Below are 18213 nucleotides of genomic sequence, written 5' to 3' on the forward strand. Positions count from 1 at the left end.
ATACATGTGGTTTAAAATTAAAAAAAATAAATCATATATGATGAGATATAATTACACATTAATACTTAGCCGCAAAACGTGGATTTTACAAAAGAGAACGAGAAACATTTAAAAATTAAAATTATATTCGAATAGAAAATTAGTTTCTTATTTATCTATCAATGTCTAATAGCCTTATAAACTAAGATTAACGTACGCAACTTTACTTCTTGAAATACAAGAAATCATAAGATATTACCCAAAAACAAACTCATTAAGATGAAACTGATAGAGATTAATTGGAGCTAGGATCAGATTAGATATTAAAGAACACCAAGTTCCAACATTAATCCAATCACACAGTTTATGGATTAATCAATTATGCAGCTTACGATTACGTAAATCTGAAGATAATCGCCGACTTAATTATAATTTTCAAATTAAAGAGATGACGAACGACTTTGAAACAGCGTTATAGCACTTTAAATATATAACATTATTTATGAGTTTCGCACTCAATTCGATGAAATAGCTATAAATTTTCTGTTTTAAAAATAAACTTGCAATTTCTCATCACTTACGGCACATGCCCATCTTAAAATATTAACGGTTAAGAATTTATGAACATTGAAATTAATGTGACTTATTTGTCTTTTATTTATTTATTTGGTAGATGATGCACGTAAGTATCTATCTTTTTTATATAGATTTCTTTTGTTTAAAATGAGTTTTAAATTTAAACTTTACATTTTTTATTATTTAACTTAATTGAAAAGTTAAAAAGATTATAATCGACTACTTTTTTAATCTTATTTTATTTTTTAGAATAACCCACTAAGTTAAATCTTTAAAAAGTATTGCGAAAAAATCGAATAGAGTTTGTATTTATCTATAATGGGTATTTAACAACTTTCTGCATTCTTCTTATTAACCTCGAAATAATAATAATTAGTTTACGAATCAGGGAATGTGTGTGTGAGTATTTCATGTATTAATTGGATGGTATTTCAAATATAGATGAGATATTAAAAAAAAAAAACACTTAATTGATGAGATGTTATTGAGTTAATGTTAAAAAATCAAAATATAAAAAAGCAAGCTAAAGTTTTAAATTTAAATTTTTTTCAAAATTTCAGTTAATTGATTGGTCGATTGGTGATTTATAAATATATACGTCATTATAGCCATTGATAATGAAAAAAAAAAACACTAAATTAAAGGAAAACAAAAGATTTATTTGAATTAAAACAAATTAAAGAGTAAATAGAATTAATTTAATGAAAAAGTTCAGATAACACACGTCAATACGTGTGTGTATGAATTTGGTAATAAATTGATTGGTATTAGTTTTTGCATAAATTTTCATGAGATCGATGTACTCAAAATTTGTGCTTACGATGAACATGGAATCGATTGTAGAAAATTTGGAAGAATGATGTTTGCATAAACTTGTTAATGTCAAACGATAGAGACTTAATTTGTATATGGTTGTTGACATACCAACTACCTTAATACCTTGTACCGTAGAGGTGGGTATTTACACACTATGCCATTCATCTCTTATTCTGGAAAATATTAATTATATAATCTTTTATTTAACACATTTAATTATTAATTATAATTTATTAAAAATTTAGTTTTTTCTCGCCAAATAAAACGATTGTCAGAAAGTGAGTCATTTCACCTAGAATCAATGAAGCAGTTCAAAACAATTTCATTATAATTAATTTACTTGAAAATCATTAAAGTTTATGTAGGAAAATTAGTTCCCACCTAGATTTTATTAGGGTATAATTAATATAAATAAAAATGACTATAAGAAAGTAAACAGGTCTCAACATCTAGAAGTTAGTTACTAACTTAATTATCTGTTTTTAGTTTTTAGTTTTTTGTATTTGGATATATACGTTGAAAAAATAGTTTCTAATTTTACAATATATTCAAGGTTCGACTGATGATTATTATTTTATTGTTATAAATATTTTATTTTTTCTTTTCGTTTCTTGTCTTGCCTATGACTGTTATAAACGTGTTTAGTCTGCATTTAGATATGGTGCTTTATTAATCATAAAAAAACAAATTACGTTTTCATGAGAATTTAAAAAAGATAAGGTGTTTAAAAGATAAAAAAAGAGGAAGAAGAAAAAGTTAATACAAAATTATCTAAATTAGAGGAATTTAAAAATATATAAATATAAAACTTTTTAATATGCATATTTTCTCATGAAAACATAGTTTGTTTTTTTGTTAACTCGTATTTCTTAATTATCAGTAAATAACATAACTTCGTTTTCACAAGTAGTGAAGTCTAGAAAAACAAATGTAAGAGATGACTGGATTTTTCAAAATTGCTAATTGTAAAAGTCATAAACCTTCCTTCTATTGTCCAAAAGACTATTAATAAAATTTATATTAGGTCAAATTACTCTTTAAAAACGTTTACACCTTGAAATCTTTTATATGTTCATCTATTTGCAATTTTTTACCTACAACCAGAACATTCTGCTTGTTGTCATAACATGGCTATTAATTAACAACAAATTGCTATTAATAGAATTTTTTTTATGAATGAATGGAATTTATATAAGATTCACTAAATAGTAGGAGTTTCACTCTTTATATATTTAGTCTTATTTTTAATTTAATAAGTTCTATATATAATTTATTCAAATGATAAAAATATGTTAAAAAATTCCTATTAATTAATATTTTAAGAATGCTAGTTAATTTTTTAAATATTAAAAATCACATTAAAAATATATTAATAACATTATATAACAAATTGTTTTATTTTTTAAACATTGTCCTAATAATGATAAATTTATTTTCCATTTTTAGCACTTACCTTAAAAGATTTGTGTGCTAAGAAGTGTTGAACATTGATAATTATACATTTTATAGTTCTAAACGACTTTGTTCAGTTTCTGCCAGTACTACCAACTCTTTTTAAAGCCGATATCTGTGACCAATATCATCTTATAAATCATTCAATTGTTAAGACCAAATGCATTTTTTTCGTTAGGTGATTAGAACACCAACCACTTACAAGACTAGGCAGATTATTTATTACTTAATGATGATGCTTCAACATATTTGGTAGCATGTCCACCCCCTAAAATGACTTGAATATTTTTATTTGATGTCACCATTTTCATCTAATATGAAAATTGATGACTTGTTTTCTGCACTTGTAAATTGAAGCTGCAATTTAGCATTTAATTATTTAACATTGCCAAAATGGTATAAGACACTTAATGTGAAGTTGATATACATATATATACATATATCTAGAGTATATATTTTATGCTCTTTTGTTTCCTTTATTTTTTAAGTTAAACATTTAAGTGTGTTTGATACAGTGAAATTGGGTAAATTTATAAGCTTTCACTATTACTATTCCCTTTGAAAATACAAGGGAACTGGTTTTAAGGATTAGTACTTATGTGCTACATATATAAACAAATATAATCATTCAACAAAAAGGACAGTTATGCTATATCTTAGACTTTTGAGAAACATACAGTGACAATTTGATACCTGAATTTGCATTTTAAGACTAACACAATACAAGACGGAACTTGGCCCCCAGTTAAGTTGCAGTTCAATCTTATAAATACTATTTAATTTAATTCATTTTAGAAATCATTTTTCTAGCTATTTGACAAAAATTTAAAAATATTCATAACTGAACTAAATGCTCGACTGTCTTATATGTAGAAAAATTACGTTTTAGTGTATTTGATTTTCTTGTTCATGATTTCTAAACCATAATGTAAACAAAATTACAATAGACAAATTTTAACTTAAAATATGATTGAAACTTTCCAAACGCTAAATCCAAATTTTCTTTGCTTATTTTAAAACGAATGTTTGGGGTGTTTAAAAGAATAATTACAATGATCATACATATGATTGCATAATTTTTTTTGGGGTCAACAAATGATTGCATAATTATTATCGGTGAGATGAGAGTTTATTTATTTTTATTTTTATTTTTTGTCTTGATCGGTGACATGAGTGAATTCAAAATTTGTCTACAACTGAACTGGGCCAATGCAAACAAAACCTCGCCCCACTAGTAAGGAAATAAAGAAGTAGGCCAACACAAAAAGAAAGCCCAATTACTGCTCGGCCCACTTGTTATACAATGACAAAAGAATAAACGGTTATTTATTGGAAAAAAGAGAGAGGTATAAATAATAAGTTTTATTGATAATTATATCAGACTATTAAAAATTACAGAGTAAGTGTATTTTTATGTTTTCTAATTCAAAGATTTTATTTTTAATTCTTTAACCGGTACTCAATGGTTATTATTTTTCAAAAACAAAATTTCAATTATCTTATGGAGTTAATTGAATGGGTTTGGATTCTCTCTTTTCAATGAAACTCCTTCCATTTCAAAGTATATACACTGAATGCAACAATGAGATTCATACGTCATACTAAACGATGAAGCATGATATCATTCAATTCAATTTCCCTCAATTCCATGTGCTTCCATCTCTGCATCTACAAATAAATTTCCAATTTATATATGCATGAATATCCCTCAATTCAATATACTTTTCCTGTTTTTATTTATTTTTCCCTTTTCATTAATTACTCATGCAATTAATGATGCAGATAAATTGAATCAAACCATTTACTAAATCTCATTCTTCAAAACGAAATAAATTTAAAACACAGATTAAATTTATTAATATAATATTTTTACGAGGTTTTAATGACAAACATATAAATTACGCTTGACTCGTCAAAGTAATTGAATCTAAAATTAAGTTAATTGAAATTTGTTTGTTTATTTTTAAAAAAACTTAATCAAACGTTTAATCATCTGTATTCTATCATCATTCATCAGCAGAGAGGAGAGAGAAGAAGGATATATTACAAAACAGGGAATTATTTGGTGGGTCGCGAGTTCACGAAGAAACATGCAGGACACCTAATCAAACCGTTGATATTGCAAGAGGAACAGTTTGTGAACCCACTCTTCTCACAATACACTTTGTGGCTTCCATCGCATTCATAGCACACAGCGAATCTCAGACCTCCGCACGCTTCGCACGCTTTTCCCTGACACTTCGGTAACCGTTCGATCAACTCCTGCAACTCGCCGCTATCGTAAAGCTTCCTCACTTCGTCGGCGCCGCCGATGTAGGTGCCGCCGACGAACACACTCGGCAGCGGCACGTTGTGGCGCCCGAGGATTTCCTGAAGCTCCTGGCGAAACCGCTCGTCGACGCTGACGTCTCGCTCGTCGACGGCGACGGTGAAGCCTCGGAGAATAGAGCGGACAGCCTTGCAGTCGTCGAAGGTGCGCCGGACGATGCGGAGGCTGGTGAAGTAGAGGACGACAGAGGAGTGGTCGGAGTGCGGCGGCGAAGGAAGGGAGGAGGGAACGGCGCGTGAGCTGAACGAGCGGAGGAGAGAGTGTGAGGCGACGCGAAGGCGGCGGAAGAGTGAGGGAGATTTGGGAGATGGTGATTCGGATTCGGGTCGAAGGAGCGTTTCAATGTCTTTGAAGGAAGAACACGATGATCTGCATGAACGGGATCGTGATGGCTTTGGTGACGGTGAAGGTGACGGCGACGGTGACGGTGATGTTGATGAACGCTTGATTCTTCTGACACGCCATGATAACCATGTTGACATTGACGACAATGAGAAAGAAAAAGAGAAGAGAGGTTTTGTATGAAAGAAGGTACTGTTTTACTCTCAACTCATTGTAATATTATATAATTTCTCATATAAATTATTAATTAAACATATGTTAAAAAATATAAAAGTATAATTGATTGAAATAGAAAATAAGAAATATAAGTTTAAAATTTTAAATTTGTGAATGAAATCTTTATTATTAATTAAAAATTTAAGTAATGAAAATTGATACGTATCACTCTTTGGAATAAAATGAATCAATAAATTTCACTATTATAGTTTATTTAATATGTCTAATAATACATCGGTAAAAAATAGCATTTAACGTAGCTGTTATTTTAGTCAAAGAAAATCTTTTTCAGTGATATTACGGCAAGAGCATATTTGACAATATATCAAAATTGTCATTATCTATACTATTTATTTTGGAATCATATTTTCTTACCCTGTTAAAACCCTTTTTGGCTTTCAGAATATTTCATTTTTGGTTAAAATTTTGATTTATTAAAATTAATTTTGTGGTAAATAGATTTGATTTTGAAAGTAATGAAGATTTTTTACTTTTTTCGTGGTAAAAAGAATTTTCTTTGTTTTTGGTAATAATTAATTAATTAATCAGATTATAAAAAAAGTATGTATCATAAATTTATTTAACATTTTAAAAATATTTACGGCATTAAATTAATTACTTATATATTAAAAAATATTTATTCATACAAATAATAAGTGAATATTTCATTAATATAAATTTTATAATAGATATGAATATATTTTTTAATAATTATTGTATATAAAAAATTGTAATTAAAAAAATATTAATAGTGATTTTTATAAAAAGATAAGATAGGATGTTTTATTTGATTAATTTATGGATAAGAACTGGATTTTGTCTCAAAAAAGGAAATGGTAAAATTAATTGCGATTTCATGATATTTAAGTTTAGAGTTTAATTTGTTAGATTTTCTTAAATTTATTTTAATTAATATTAATTAATTATTTAGATTACATAATTATAAAAAGTAATGATAAAATGTTAACATAATAAATATTATTTATTATGCTTTTGACGGGAGTATAAAGAATTGAATTATTCACTTTGTACCAATAAAGACTTCATACTCTTATATAATGAAACAATATAATTATTTTTTATCAAATAATTTATTATACATATATTATGAGAAAAACATAACCATCAAATAGAGAGAAATGATTCTTCACTCTTTGGTGTGTGTATTTATGCATAATTTAAATTAAATTATTTCTAAAATTTATCTCGTTTTAAGTTATATATTGCTTTTTATTTGTTTTATACACACTTTTATTGTATAGGAAACAAATCAATTGGGACAAGCTATGTAGTTCAACCTTCATACCTCGAATGGTATCCAAATTAAAGTTTCTTTCTTAATTTTGTTGACATCACTTTTAAAAGACAGAAAAGTAAAAGGTTAAAAAAATTATTTTGACTCTTTAAACTATAAGTATGAATCGTTTTAGCTGTTGATTTTATAAAAAAATATTTATTTTATTTTATATATTTTTTAAATTATTCAGTTTAGTTTTTTTATTATTTTATACAGAAAGAGATTAAAATAAATTTTCTTTTTAAAGTTAAAGAATTAAAGTGATTGACAGATAAAATTTGAAGGACTAATTAAAATGTGTATTTATTCAGAAAATTTTCATTGAAATCATTTCTTTAAATGAGTACAATGTACTAATAAATAAATAAATAAATTTTTATTAAAAATAATCATATTTAATGTTATTAATTTATTAAATTTTATAATTTATAATAAACATTTTTATGTGTATTTTGATTGTGTACACTTAAAGGCACATTAAGAAAAATTAATATTAAAATATATAGATATTTATTGCATAAATAATTTTGTTTGTTTCATGTTATGACAAATGTGTCTACATACAGTGATAAACAGTACACTATAACTGGGTTGTTCACATAATCAAAACCCCTTATAAAATTTTTTAATATATATATATTTTAAAATATTTAGTATGTAAAAGAAGAAATTTTTTATTGAAAAAATACATTATTTCTAATATAGTAAATGTTTTTCAATAAAATACTATACTTTAAAAGTAAATCATTTTTCGTGTTAAAATGACATTAATTAAATATTTAAATCTAAAAAGTTAGTTAACAATTCATTATAAATTCGAATATTGATCACATGAGAAAATGTCATATATGTATATATGTATAATTTTAAATTATTAATTATTTTTGAAATTTATTTTTATATTTAAGTTTATTTTCCATCTCAAATTTAATTTTTATATTGTTTGAATTTATTTAAATTATAAATATTTGTATAACCCATTAATTATGATAGCTATCTGTATTTAGACATGCTTCAAGTAATGGGTAAGCCAAAAGTTACATCTTAAGATTTTTCTGACGTATCTTTCATTTTATTATAATTTGTATATAATAAAATGTTGACAATCACCACGATAATAATAATAATAATAAGCGACGTCCAAAACCAATTGGTTACTAGGTATTGATGATAGATATATGTTGAGCTTGGAATTGTTGTTTGGCTTCCATCATCCGCTAATTAAAACACATGAGTTCGAAATGAAGATTTTATTTATCAATATGTCGAACCTCGATATAAATTTTGACTATTAAAAAGAAAATATTAATAAAACTTTTTAAGATTTATTTTAAATACCTAACGTGAAAAGTTTTCATTACTTCCCCCAATCTATTATAAAACTATTATAAAATTTCTTATGGCACTTAATATAAGTTTTTTGCGAAGTTTTAAAAATATTTAATTTTTATATTTATATTTCACAAGTATTAAATCTTTTTAATTTCTCAATAATTAAAATGATAACAAAGTTCAACTTTAAATAGAAATAAACTTATAAGAATATTATAATCATTTTTTAAAATTTAGTATATTAATTAATTATACCAAATTTTATTAATCTATATATGATTTAGTTGAAATATTCTTAAAAGTAGTAATGAAAGCAGAAAAAAACATTTATTCAATGAAAACACACAAATATGATTCATGCTATTTTCATAATTACAACTTCTATATATATATATAATCAACTTTAAAAATTTTATTGTTAAAAAAATTGATAAAATAATATTTAATTTTCTATTTAGAAAGTATTCAGATTTGAGTTGAACATATACCCTGCCAAGAGGAGTATGTTTGTCAAAGTAGTACCCTCAGAGGAGTTTCCTTCTCAGATTTGTTTTCCATCAATTTTGTGTTAATAAAGGCAACTTTTTCATACAGAGCATGTTGCCAGCATCTCCAAATATTCATGGGAGAGGAATAGCTAGAACATTGATGCTTAAATCTTATTACGAATTATTAAGATTAAAATATAAAAAACAATATAAAGTTTTTAAAGAGATCATAGGAGTTTAAAAATCTTTAATCTTAACCATAAAAAAATACTAAATATTTTTTTGACTAGGTATATTTTCTATAAAGAATAATAATCTTCTCAATATTTATCTATGAGTATGTAAATAAATATTCATCTACAAAATTCTCACTCAGAGAGAGTGATTGCCTGACAAATCTACCTTCCTTAAATTTGACCTATAATTTTTTGATTTTATCTGTATTAGAATAAAATAATATGATAAGCAACCCATTCATCATTCAGTTTCTATGGCCTTGGACGCCAGAAACTCTTCCTACCAACAAGAAACTGATGTTGATACAATGTTACAGACCAATGAAGTGAACTCAAGATTGGACCAAGCTTGTTAATTATTTCCATAGAATCCTGAACCACGAGATACCCATCTGGTCTCAATATGCGATCTATCTCCACAACCACATCTACAACGTCACATCTGACAAAGATTATACCAAAACGTGAGAATCATAACTTGACACTTTTTGTTCTAAATATGGTAGAGCAAAACTAATGTTGTTCTAAAAGATAAATAAGAGAAAGGACAGGACTCATAATATCAGTTATAGGCTATAATTTCCTCTATAAGCATACCTTTGATCTAGATTTTTGAAGAGGAAGCTAGAATGAACAAGATCATAAGTGCGAGGATAGGTATTCAAGGACTCACACCAATCATGATACATTCCTATTAACCCTCTGTCAAATATAGTAGTAAGAGTATCTGGCATATCAATTGGTACCACATTCATCACCCAGACAGGGAGCTCAATGAGGGCTGCAGCAAATCTGAAATAAAAAAAGTGCTTAGTATCAGTTAAAAACAAGTAATCAGCAAATTTGAGTTGACGTAATGACAAGTAATGTCAAGAAGAGTGGCATAATAAGGCTATAAATATAAAAGAAACGCTATGAACTCACTCTTCAAAACATTAATCAGTTTTCTTAAAACTCAAAGCATTTGACACATAAATTAATATTTTTTAAAATTACTTTGAATTTTTAAATAGATAAAACAAATTGACTTCGATTCTTAAATAATCGATATCAATTGTAACAAAAGATTCCCACTGACCAACGAAAAGTGTATTGAAGAATGTGTTGCTAGGTATAATGGGTATGCAAGAGAGCACAAGCATATGGATTTTCAAGAATTTCAAAATGAGAACCATATTCTACTAGGAATTCAAATGGAAGAACAATAAAAAGGCTAAATTCTAATTAATTATACTTTACCCTGCATAACCGGCATTCATGTCCATTACATTTCGAACACTTGACCAGTTTATATAAAGACCATCTCTATAAATGTCTGAAACTAAATTGGACCAGTGTTTGCTGTCCTCGAGGAACATGTCTCTGGCATGTGATTCCATGGATAAGCTTGGAGGTATACTGGTGAGCCTCTGGGGCCAAGGCATGGGCCAGTTCTGCAGGTTACCCTCACCATCAACTGGAAGAGGAGTTAGGCAACCACTGAGTTTGGCATACCTAACCATCATTATGCAAAGAAAATTAAGCAAAGGTTGAAATTAAACTAACGCAAACGGTAATAATATGTTTAGTATTGCTAGTAATGGTTCATGACCATTTTCTATGATCTCCTTTTGAACAATATATGTTAAAAATTGATGTATAAATGTTCAGTCCATCACATATTGTATATACACGTCAAAAAGCTAAAACATCAACACAAACAGTAGCAAAAATTTTACTAAATTACTTTCTTTTTATGTTGGCATTGCAGAGGAATAAAATTTGGTGCAAATATAAATGTCAAAAGAAATATATTACATGTACCATGAGATATTTTTCCTATGGTTATTTTCACACAAAGGAGGAGTATTCTCTTTGCGTTCCAGATAACAGGAAGATGAGGTAGGCTTCTGGTATATAACAAGCCCAATTCCAGATGAATCAAGAGTCTTGGCCACAACAGTCCAGCACATTGCTTTTGTTACAGTCACCATTGCTGCAGAAAACAAGGACCAGAACATACATCATTAGAAGAATTTGCATGCCTTCTAACATTCTTCAAGGAATCATAATCCCCCATGTTAGATAAAAATAATTTTATTTTTTTTCTTAGACATAAGTGCTGATAGGACCCTAGCTAGAATCAATAGGGTGTATATACACTTCAAAGGGTGTCAGACAATCTTTTCAAAATGACAAACAGAGGCATATGCATGGGGAGTGAGGAACAAACCATTCCATACTTTCCGATCTCTATCATCATCACGATAAACTGGTGTTGCAGACCATGCAAAGAAACCACCAGGTCTAAGAATCCTATTGAGCTCAAATAACGGTTTCCCACCTAAAGTCACGATCATAGTTGTGAACAAACACTTTAGTTAAAGAAAACACAAAAAGAACTTGTAAGTGAAAACTCAGAGGACAACAAGTACCATCTGCATCCCAATGCACTCTGCATCTTGCGCAATGGATCAAATCAAACCCATTGTCAGGAAATGTCAACTTCTGGGTTCCAATGACAGAAAGAGTAGCAGGAATTCCACGTTCCAAAGCAAACTGTATCTGAGCTTCATGCTCATCCTTTGGTGCAAATGACATGGTAATGACATTATTGTCCAGAAGATAGCCACCAAAGCTAGCGACTCCACAACCAACATCAAGAACAACCCTGATATTCTTTCCCCATTGGATTGCTGGTAGTGTCTAGCATAAATTAAAAAACATTCATAAAACTACAGAACGTAGTAATCATTCAAGAACATCATCAAAATCATGGTTATTGGTTAAGTCCTTCGAAGCCACATGACACAATATACCTTCTGTATGAACTCAATGTAATGGTTAACTCCTTCTTTGAATTGAGTACCACCTCCTGGAAAGACAAGATATTCTCCCGACTTCACAACCCAGTGTTGCTCCTTCTTGTATTCAACAAGCTTTGGATGAGGAACATTATCATACCAAATCTGAAAGCCACAACCAGAAACACATTACTAAAAGGGCAAAGTGGAGCCACAAAGCATATCCAATTAAGGCTACTATATTATCTTTGGCTAATATCAATAGATTGAATTTTGAAACAGCCTTTCCTTACATACCGCCACATATAATCAAAGGCATCATGCATTTTCACCACACCACCAAAAAAATCACATGCAATCAACCAAGCAAACATTAAAAACCAGAAATTTTCTTACCAAAGTTAAGTATCAATCTCACCATGTCCCTGCTCTTAGGCCACGGAACGGGGACTTTATACCCTTTGGGAAGGGGCACCAAACAGCGGGGAGTAGGATCAGGACAATGCCTTTCCCTATGCTCCATGTGCCTCCTTGTTCTCAGTGCCTTAATGACCTTAAGATTATCCAAACATGGTATATTATCTACCGCCACAGCACCCCTACAAAGCCTCCAATCCATATTCATAGAAACATTAACAAAAGGCATTATTCCTTGATCCTTGGAAACTGTGATCTTGGTCAGGTTTCGGGGCAGTGAAGGGGCAGGGTTGTGGGGTGGTTGTTGCTTGACTTTGACATCATCAGGGTAGAAGGAAATTGGATCGAAGGTGGTGGTGGCGTTGTTGGTGAGGAGGAGGATGGTGACAAAAATGAGCAAGACCAAGAAGGTAAAAATGAAAGGGTATTTTTTCTCTTTGAAGAGGCTTTCAACTGAAATTGCCATTCTTGATATAGCAGATACTGCCAAATTTAAATTGTGTAATAAAAAGGAGAGAGTGAAAGAAAGAGACACACGTGTGGATCAAAGGTTGTCTTTCAATTGATGGGTTTGTCTTGTCATGAAGGAACTGAAATGGTGTGATCTAAATCTTGAACAGAACTGATATGTTGTGTCAATCTCAGTTGGCAGAGGCAGAAGACTCAAGACTCCAAGATCCTGACCTATGGCAATTCCCCGCTTAACACATCACATTTGACAACTTCCACTTAGCTATTCTGTCATTTTGTCGGCATTTACTTTATATATAATAATAATGCTTCACACAAACTTTTGATTCACCGTCATGAAAATTTTCATTATCATTACGGGTTGGCATATCCCCATTTATTTTTTCAAATCGTTTTATCCTAATTAAATTTAACTCATTATATAGCTTGTGTAAATATACAAATATATAACTTCGATAAAGCAAAGAAAACACATGATTAACAAACACCTGTTATCCAAGTGACAAAATACTTAACAATCCTTTAATAAAGTTTTAATCCTAACTTGAATCAAATGACTTTGGAGAAAGACCAACAAATTAACATATCTTATTTAGCAAACGCAAATGCATGAAAAATGTTGATCCTAAACCTACACATGCATAATACATATATACGTTTGTATATACGTTTGTATGTGTGAGTGTATTTGTACATGTGCATATAAATCAGACATCAAATGAGAATTTATGGAAAATTGAAAAAATATAATATTAATAATTCAATTTTATTATAAAAGATTAAAATATAAAAGATGTGACTTTAAAAAAAAAACTATTAATTCACTAGAACCTTGCCATAATGAGAAAGAACCATGAAGACAGACTGAAATTTGTCCCGCACGAACACTTGAGGGTTGCACCGAGCTAGATAATGTTCCCGAATCCAATATCTCTCACTACTTCGCACATTAAAGAAATAGTCTGGTTTTATACAAGTGAGCCATTATCAAGGTTTTAGAGGTCTGATCAAGGGTTCCATAAAAAAGCCCAGCACAGTTCAATTCCATTGATTCCTTAGTACTTGCATCTAATCTCATTTAGTATTTTCCAAGTTTATTCGCTACCTCCACAGAAAAATATAGCTTCGATATAATTGCGTACATCCACGATGAGGGGATCAAAGCTAGCTAACGCAGTTGTAATGTAACACAGGAAGGACAAAAGGATTGAGGATAGTTCAAGCCCCTATTCACAAACAAATGCAACTTTCTTTGATATTATGATTAAGAATGGATAATTGCGTGTTAGTATAAGAGAATTTACGTTCAACTAATATCTAGTAATCAATAGCCAACCACGTAAATAACATTGGAAGAGAGAGCGATGGTAGCGTTTTTAAATTAATTGTAAACTCCTTAGTTTGGGTAGAACACGCTCTTCAAGAAACTCCAAAATCGCTTCGCAAGTTACAGGACATCTCAACATACAGTAATTTAAGTTTTGTATTATACAACTGCATTTAAAAACAGTTTGAAAAGAATAAAACAAAGACAAAATTAGTAAAGCCGTTTTCTGCTATCTATGCGTTGCTATACCCACAAGTTTTTTGTCACTCCGTTATCCCAGAACCATTGTTCTCCACATCAACCTCGCCCATTCCAGTATCTTCTTCCTCCTCACTGTCTTCATCTCCACTAACCTCCTCATTATCTTGGCGTAGCTTAGCCATGTGCTCAGCCAGCAGTTTATCATCACGTTCACTCACCTGAATCACAATGCAGTGTTAAACCTCTCAAAAGAGAAAGTACTAGTATTCTACAAGTTTGTAAAAGGACAGACAAATATAGAGGATCAAGGAAACAAATATGGAGGAAGTTGACACTCACGGCTCTAGGTGCCTCCTTTACTACAAGTTTGCCCTTGTGTTGTTCTATTGCTTCATTGCAGCAAGTAATGGCATTGTTGAGAACCAATATTCCTTGCTCCTGTCATACCGTTGAAAAATACACAAATTACTTTCATTAGCAAGGTTATCAACTGGACCCTTTAATTCAAATCTATAACTGCCAACTGTAGAGATACTGGACACCATATATGTAATGGCGTCCAACAGTTGTACTATTCACATGCTCAGGTTTTGTTTTTACTAATCCATGGGTTTTTTTTACTATCTCAAAGTTAAGTATCAATAAAGTTCCCCACACAAAAGATATAACTATGAATTGATTATAACAGAAAAAGTAACATTTTCACAATAAATCACAACATTTTCAACACACACTTCTAAAAATTTTTTTGAAACAGATAATCCCTTGAGTTTTATTTTATTATTTACTTATATTTCACCACCTTTAAAAGCAAATCCACAACAGAGCAATATAATTTTACAGCAGCAAATTGTAGGCAAATACTTCTTAGGTTGTCACCAGATGAATAGATTATACGGCAATCATAATTAGAAAAAAAAACCGCTAACCTAGCTAAACAATCAAACACAACCTAAAATATCGACAATTCATGTCCAAAAATTATAAAAATTGAAACAAAATCTTCAAAGCAGAAACTCAATTCAGGTCAAAGCCAATCACCATATCAAAATTTATGTGAAGAATGCACTAACCTTATCAAGAGTCTGAGTAGTAAGAACATAAAGTGGTGGAGCAACAAGTTTAATTTTGACGGGGCAATCATCATTCCCAGCAGCTTCAGCTTTACGCATAGCCTCCTGCATAATCAAGTGATTGTAAAACCTGAGAACACTATGGAATATAAGCTGTAGGCAGTTAATAACTAACACATCGGTGTAACAAAGTAAATGCTTAGAAGAAAAGAGGGCATTTTTATCCAAAATAAAAATGGGGAGGAACAAAAACAATTAAGACCTTAATGTGAAGAACTCCATCAAATTGAAAACATTTCATTTCAATATCTGCCCTAATTTTCAAGGGTTGGGGTGTCATTCGTCTTCTAATATTCTTTACAAGAGAATCTTTCACTTCTTCTGAAACAGCTGGTACCACCTTAGTTACCTATGGGGACAATAACAAATATGTTAAGTCATCAAAAAGATTTATGAGATGTTATAAATATTTCTCCGATTACAATGTTTACCTCTTGCCCATCAGGGCCTACTTCCTTGACTTCACGGGTGAGAGTATTCAAAACAGAATCAGGATCATTAACAATAATTTTGAAAGCCTGCATGAAACAAATTTTATTCAGTAAATAAATACAAGTCAGAGAACCATCAAAGAATAAAAAGGATGCTTACCTCAAAAGCATGACCATACTTGCGGTATAAAGGCCATCCAATGTGAATATAGAGGTCCTGCACAGAGCCAATTGAATTTAGTTCAATATATAAAACTGAAATAGTGGCACCAGGAAAAGGAAAATATTTAATAATACAAATGATATGATACAGAAAACGAGTAATTGACTACGTGCTGAAAGATACAATGAAAAAACTTGTTTAGATATTAGTTACTATAATTAATGTTCTGTAAACATATAGGCATCAATTGTATTGCACACTCATTTATACTATTCGTCCCTATTATAAAGAAGACTTCTCTACAGAAATAAGGATTTCTCTCTGGAACCCTTTTCTCTTAACATAACTAATGGGAAAACATGTTTAGAAGATAAAACATCATAAAGGAGATGATAAAGAAATATAATAGTAAAATAAAAAAATAGCAATAAAGGCAAGAAAGTAAAACAGTGGTCAGTTATAATTTTAAAGTAGCTCAACCCAATTCCCTTTCCTCTAAGCCCTCAACAATTATGAGTATGAAACATCTTCAGCTGAGATAATTAAGATATTCTTCATGATCTAAACGGGGGGAGGGGGGAGATGGAAAGTTTTTGAAAAAGCTTCTTGTTGATTCTAAACCCCATCACCCACACACACACATATAGGTGCTCCTTGTCCACCATAGGCTATAGCAAAAACTCTTAAAAGCATAATAATTACAAAATTATCATTCACAATTGAATCCATTTAGCAAGCATTAGAAACAATCACTTTAAAACAAATGCCTGGTAGGTGATCTTAGAGGTTTTACAACCAAACTCCACAGTCTGTCAACAGTATCAACGAAACCCAGAAAAAGACTACATGCTTCAATTGATTCTTATCTAACTAAGGCACGCATTCTATTTCATCTAAGAAACATTCAAACACCTCCAATCAATCTCTCTTCCTAGAAAAATCCACTTTCAGTGGAAACACGAATCAACACTCGAAACATTGGGGGTTTAGTACAATCGGTACCTCTAAATCGATACTCAAGGTCTCGGCGACGTGGCGCATGATAGAGTGAACGAGTTTACTCTTGTTGTACCTTTCCTCACAGGCCTGAATGTCCTCTTCGGAGACCCTGCGCTTGCTCAGATCGATGTAACCCTTTTCCTTGTCAACACGAAGCACCATAACAGGTTCGATTCGACCAACCTTGATGAGACTGCTCACGCTCCGAATCCGGCGACGTGACAGCTCGGAGAACAAGATCATGCCCTCGATGTTGTTGTACTCAAGCAACGACACGTACGCTCCCATGTCGGCTATGTTCTTCACCTGTATCATCACCGCCATGTCCACCTCCGGGTACTTCGCTTCATACATCCTGCATTCCAGGTTCGGAGCCATCGTTACGAGCTTTGTGCGTCTCTCTCCCTCTTTCTCACTCACGCTAACGCACGCACCCCTTTCTTCTCTGAAAGCGGTGAGTGAGGGTTTTGTTCTGTGAGAGTGGCGATTAGCGGAAAAGAAAGATTCGCCGAGAGAGAAGAAGAGATAAATACATTCTACGTTATTGGGCTTTTAATTAGTTTGTCAGAATCTAAGCCTAAAAGCGAATCCAAGTAGCCCAATTAATTTCAGCCCGATTGTTTGTAGACCAAATGAGGAAAAAATGGTTCAAACGTCATCGTTTCTGTAGTCCACGTAAAGTCGTAAATGCTGAGAAGTTTAAGAGCATTCCAATAACTTTAGGTGATTGGTATAGTATTTTGTAAATATTTTGAATTATACTGTCTTTAAATTAATAATAATTTCTTTAATATTTTAAAAATTAAAAGACATGTCTTTTCTAAGTATATAATTAACCTCTATTATTATACATATTTAATACAAAATTAAAAGTAATAATTATTTCACATATCTCTTAATTTATAAGGTACCATAAAAATCATCAAAATTTTATTATGTCATAAAAATTAAGAGAATATTCTATTTTTTTTTTCATACGTAAAATAATTATCATCGTTAATATTATATTAAACATTTATAATAGATAATTAAAGTTAATAGTTCATTATAAAAATTTATAAATATTTTTTAAATTTTAAAATATTAGAGTATCACAATTGTCAATTTAAAAAAGATATAGAATGTCCTTGCAAGTTTTTTGTTTTATGGCTCTTCAATAAAAGCTTTATTTTGTTATTGAGAAAATCATGTTAAAGTTTTTTTTTTTAGAATTATAATATTTTTA

At 30.3% G+C, this 18213-nt stretch overlaps 3 protein-coding genes across 3 annotated transcripts; all 3 read right to left on the reverse strand.

Annotated features, from left to right (window-relative positions):
* Window positions 1-4881: 4881 nt before the first annotated feature.
* Window positions 4882-5634, reverse strand: LOC113851290 (uncharacterized protein At5g39865-like). Its single transcript, XM_027481755.1, has one exon. The coding sequence runs from the start codon at window positions 5632-5634 to the stop codon at window positions 4882-4884; it is 753 nt and encodes a 250-aa protein (XP_027337556.1).
* Window positions 5635-9315: 3681 nt separating this feature from the next.
* On the reverse strand, window positions 9316-12729 carry LOC113851291 (probable methyltransferase PMT23). The gene is made up of 8 exons (XM_027481756.1): window positions 12265-12729; window positions 11862-12011; window positions 11478-11748; window positions 11276-11386; window positions 10867-11038; window positions 10303-10557; window positions 9661-9855; window positions 9316-9505 (listed from the first exon to the last, which is right to left on the reverse strand). The coding sequence occupies exons 1-8, from the start codon at window positions 12727-12729 to the stop codon at window positions 9316-9318; spliced, it is 1809 nt and encodes a 602-aa protein (XP_027337557.1).
* A 1325-nt stretch (window positions 12730-14054) lies between these two features.
* LOC113849669 (eukaryotic translation initiation factor 2 subunit alpha homolog) lies at window positions 14055-17485 on the reverse strand. The gene is made up of 7 exons (XM_027479733.1): window positions 16992-17485; window positions 15987-16043; window positions 15827-15913; window positions 15598-15744; window positions 15336-15440; window positions 14602-14700; window positions 14055-14480 (listed from the first exon to the last, which is right to left on the reverse strand). Exons 1-7 carry the CDS (start codon window positions 17364-17366, stop codon window positions 14325-14327), a joined length of 1026 nt encoding a protein of 341 aa, XP_027335534.1. The 5' UTR covers window positions 17367-17485; the 3' UTR covers window positions 14055-14324.
* Between the last annotated feature and the right edge of the window lie 728 nt (window positions 17486-18213).

Source organism: Abrus precatorius, unplaced genomic scaffold (genome assembly GCF_003935025.1).
Source record: "Abrus precatorius isolate BTA unplaced genomic scaffold, Abrus_2018 Scaffold9, whole genome shotgun sequence".
NCBI classification, from domain to species: domain Eukaryota; kingdom Viridiplantae; phylum Streptophyta; class Magnoliopsida; order Fabales; family Fabaceae; genus Abrus; species Abrus precatorius.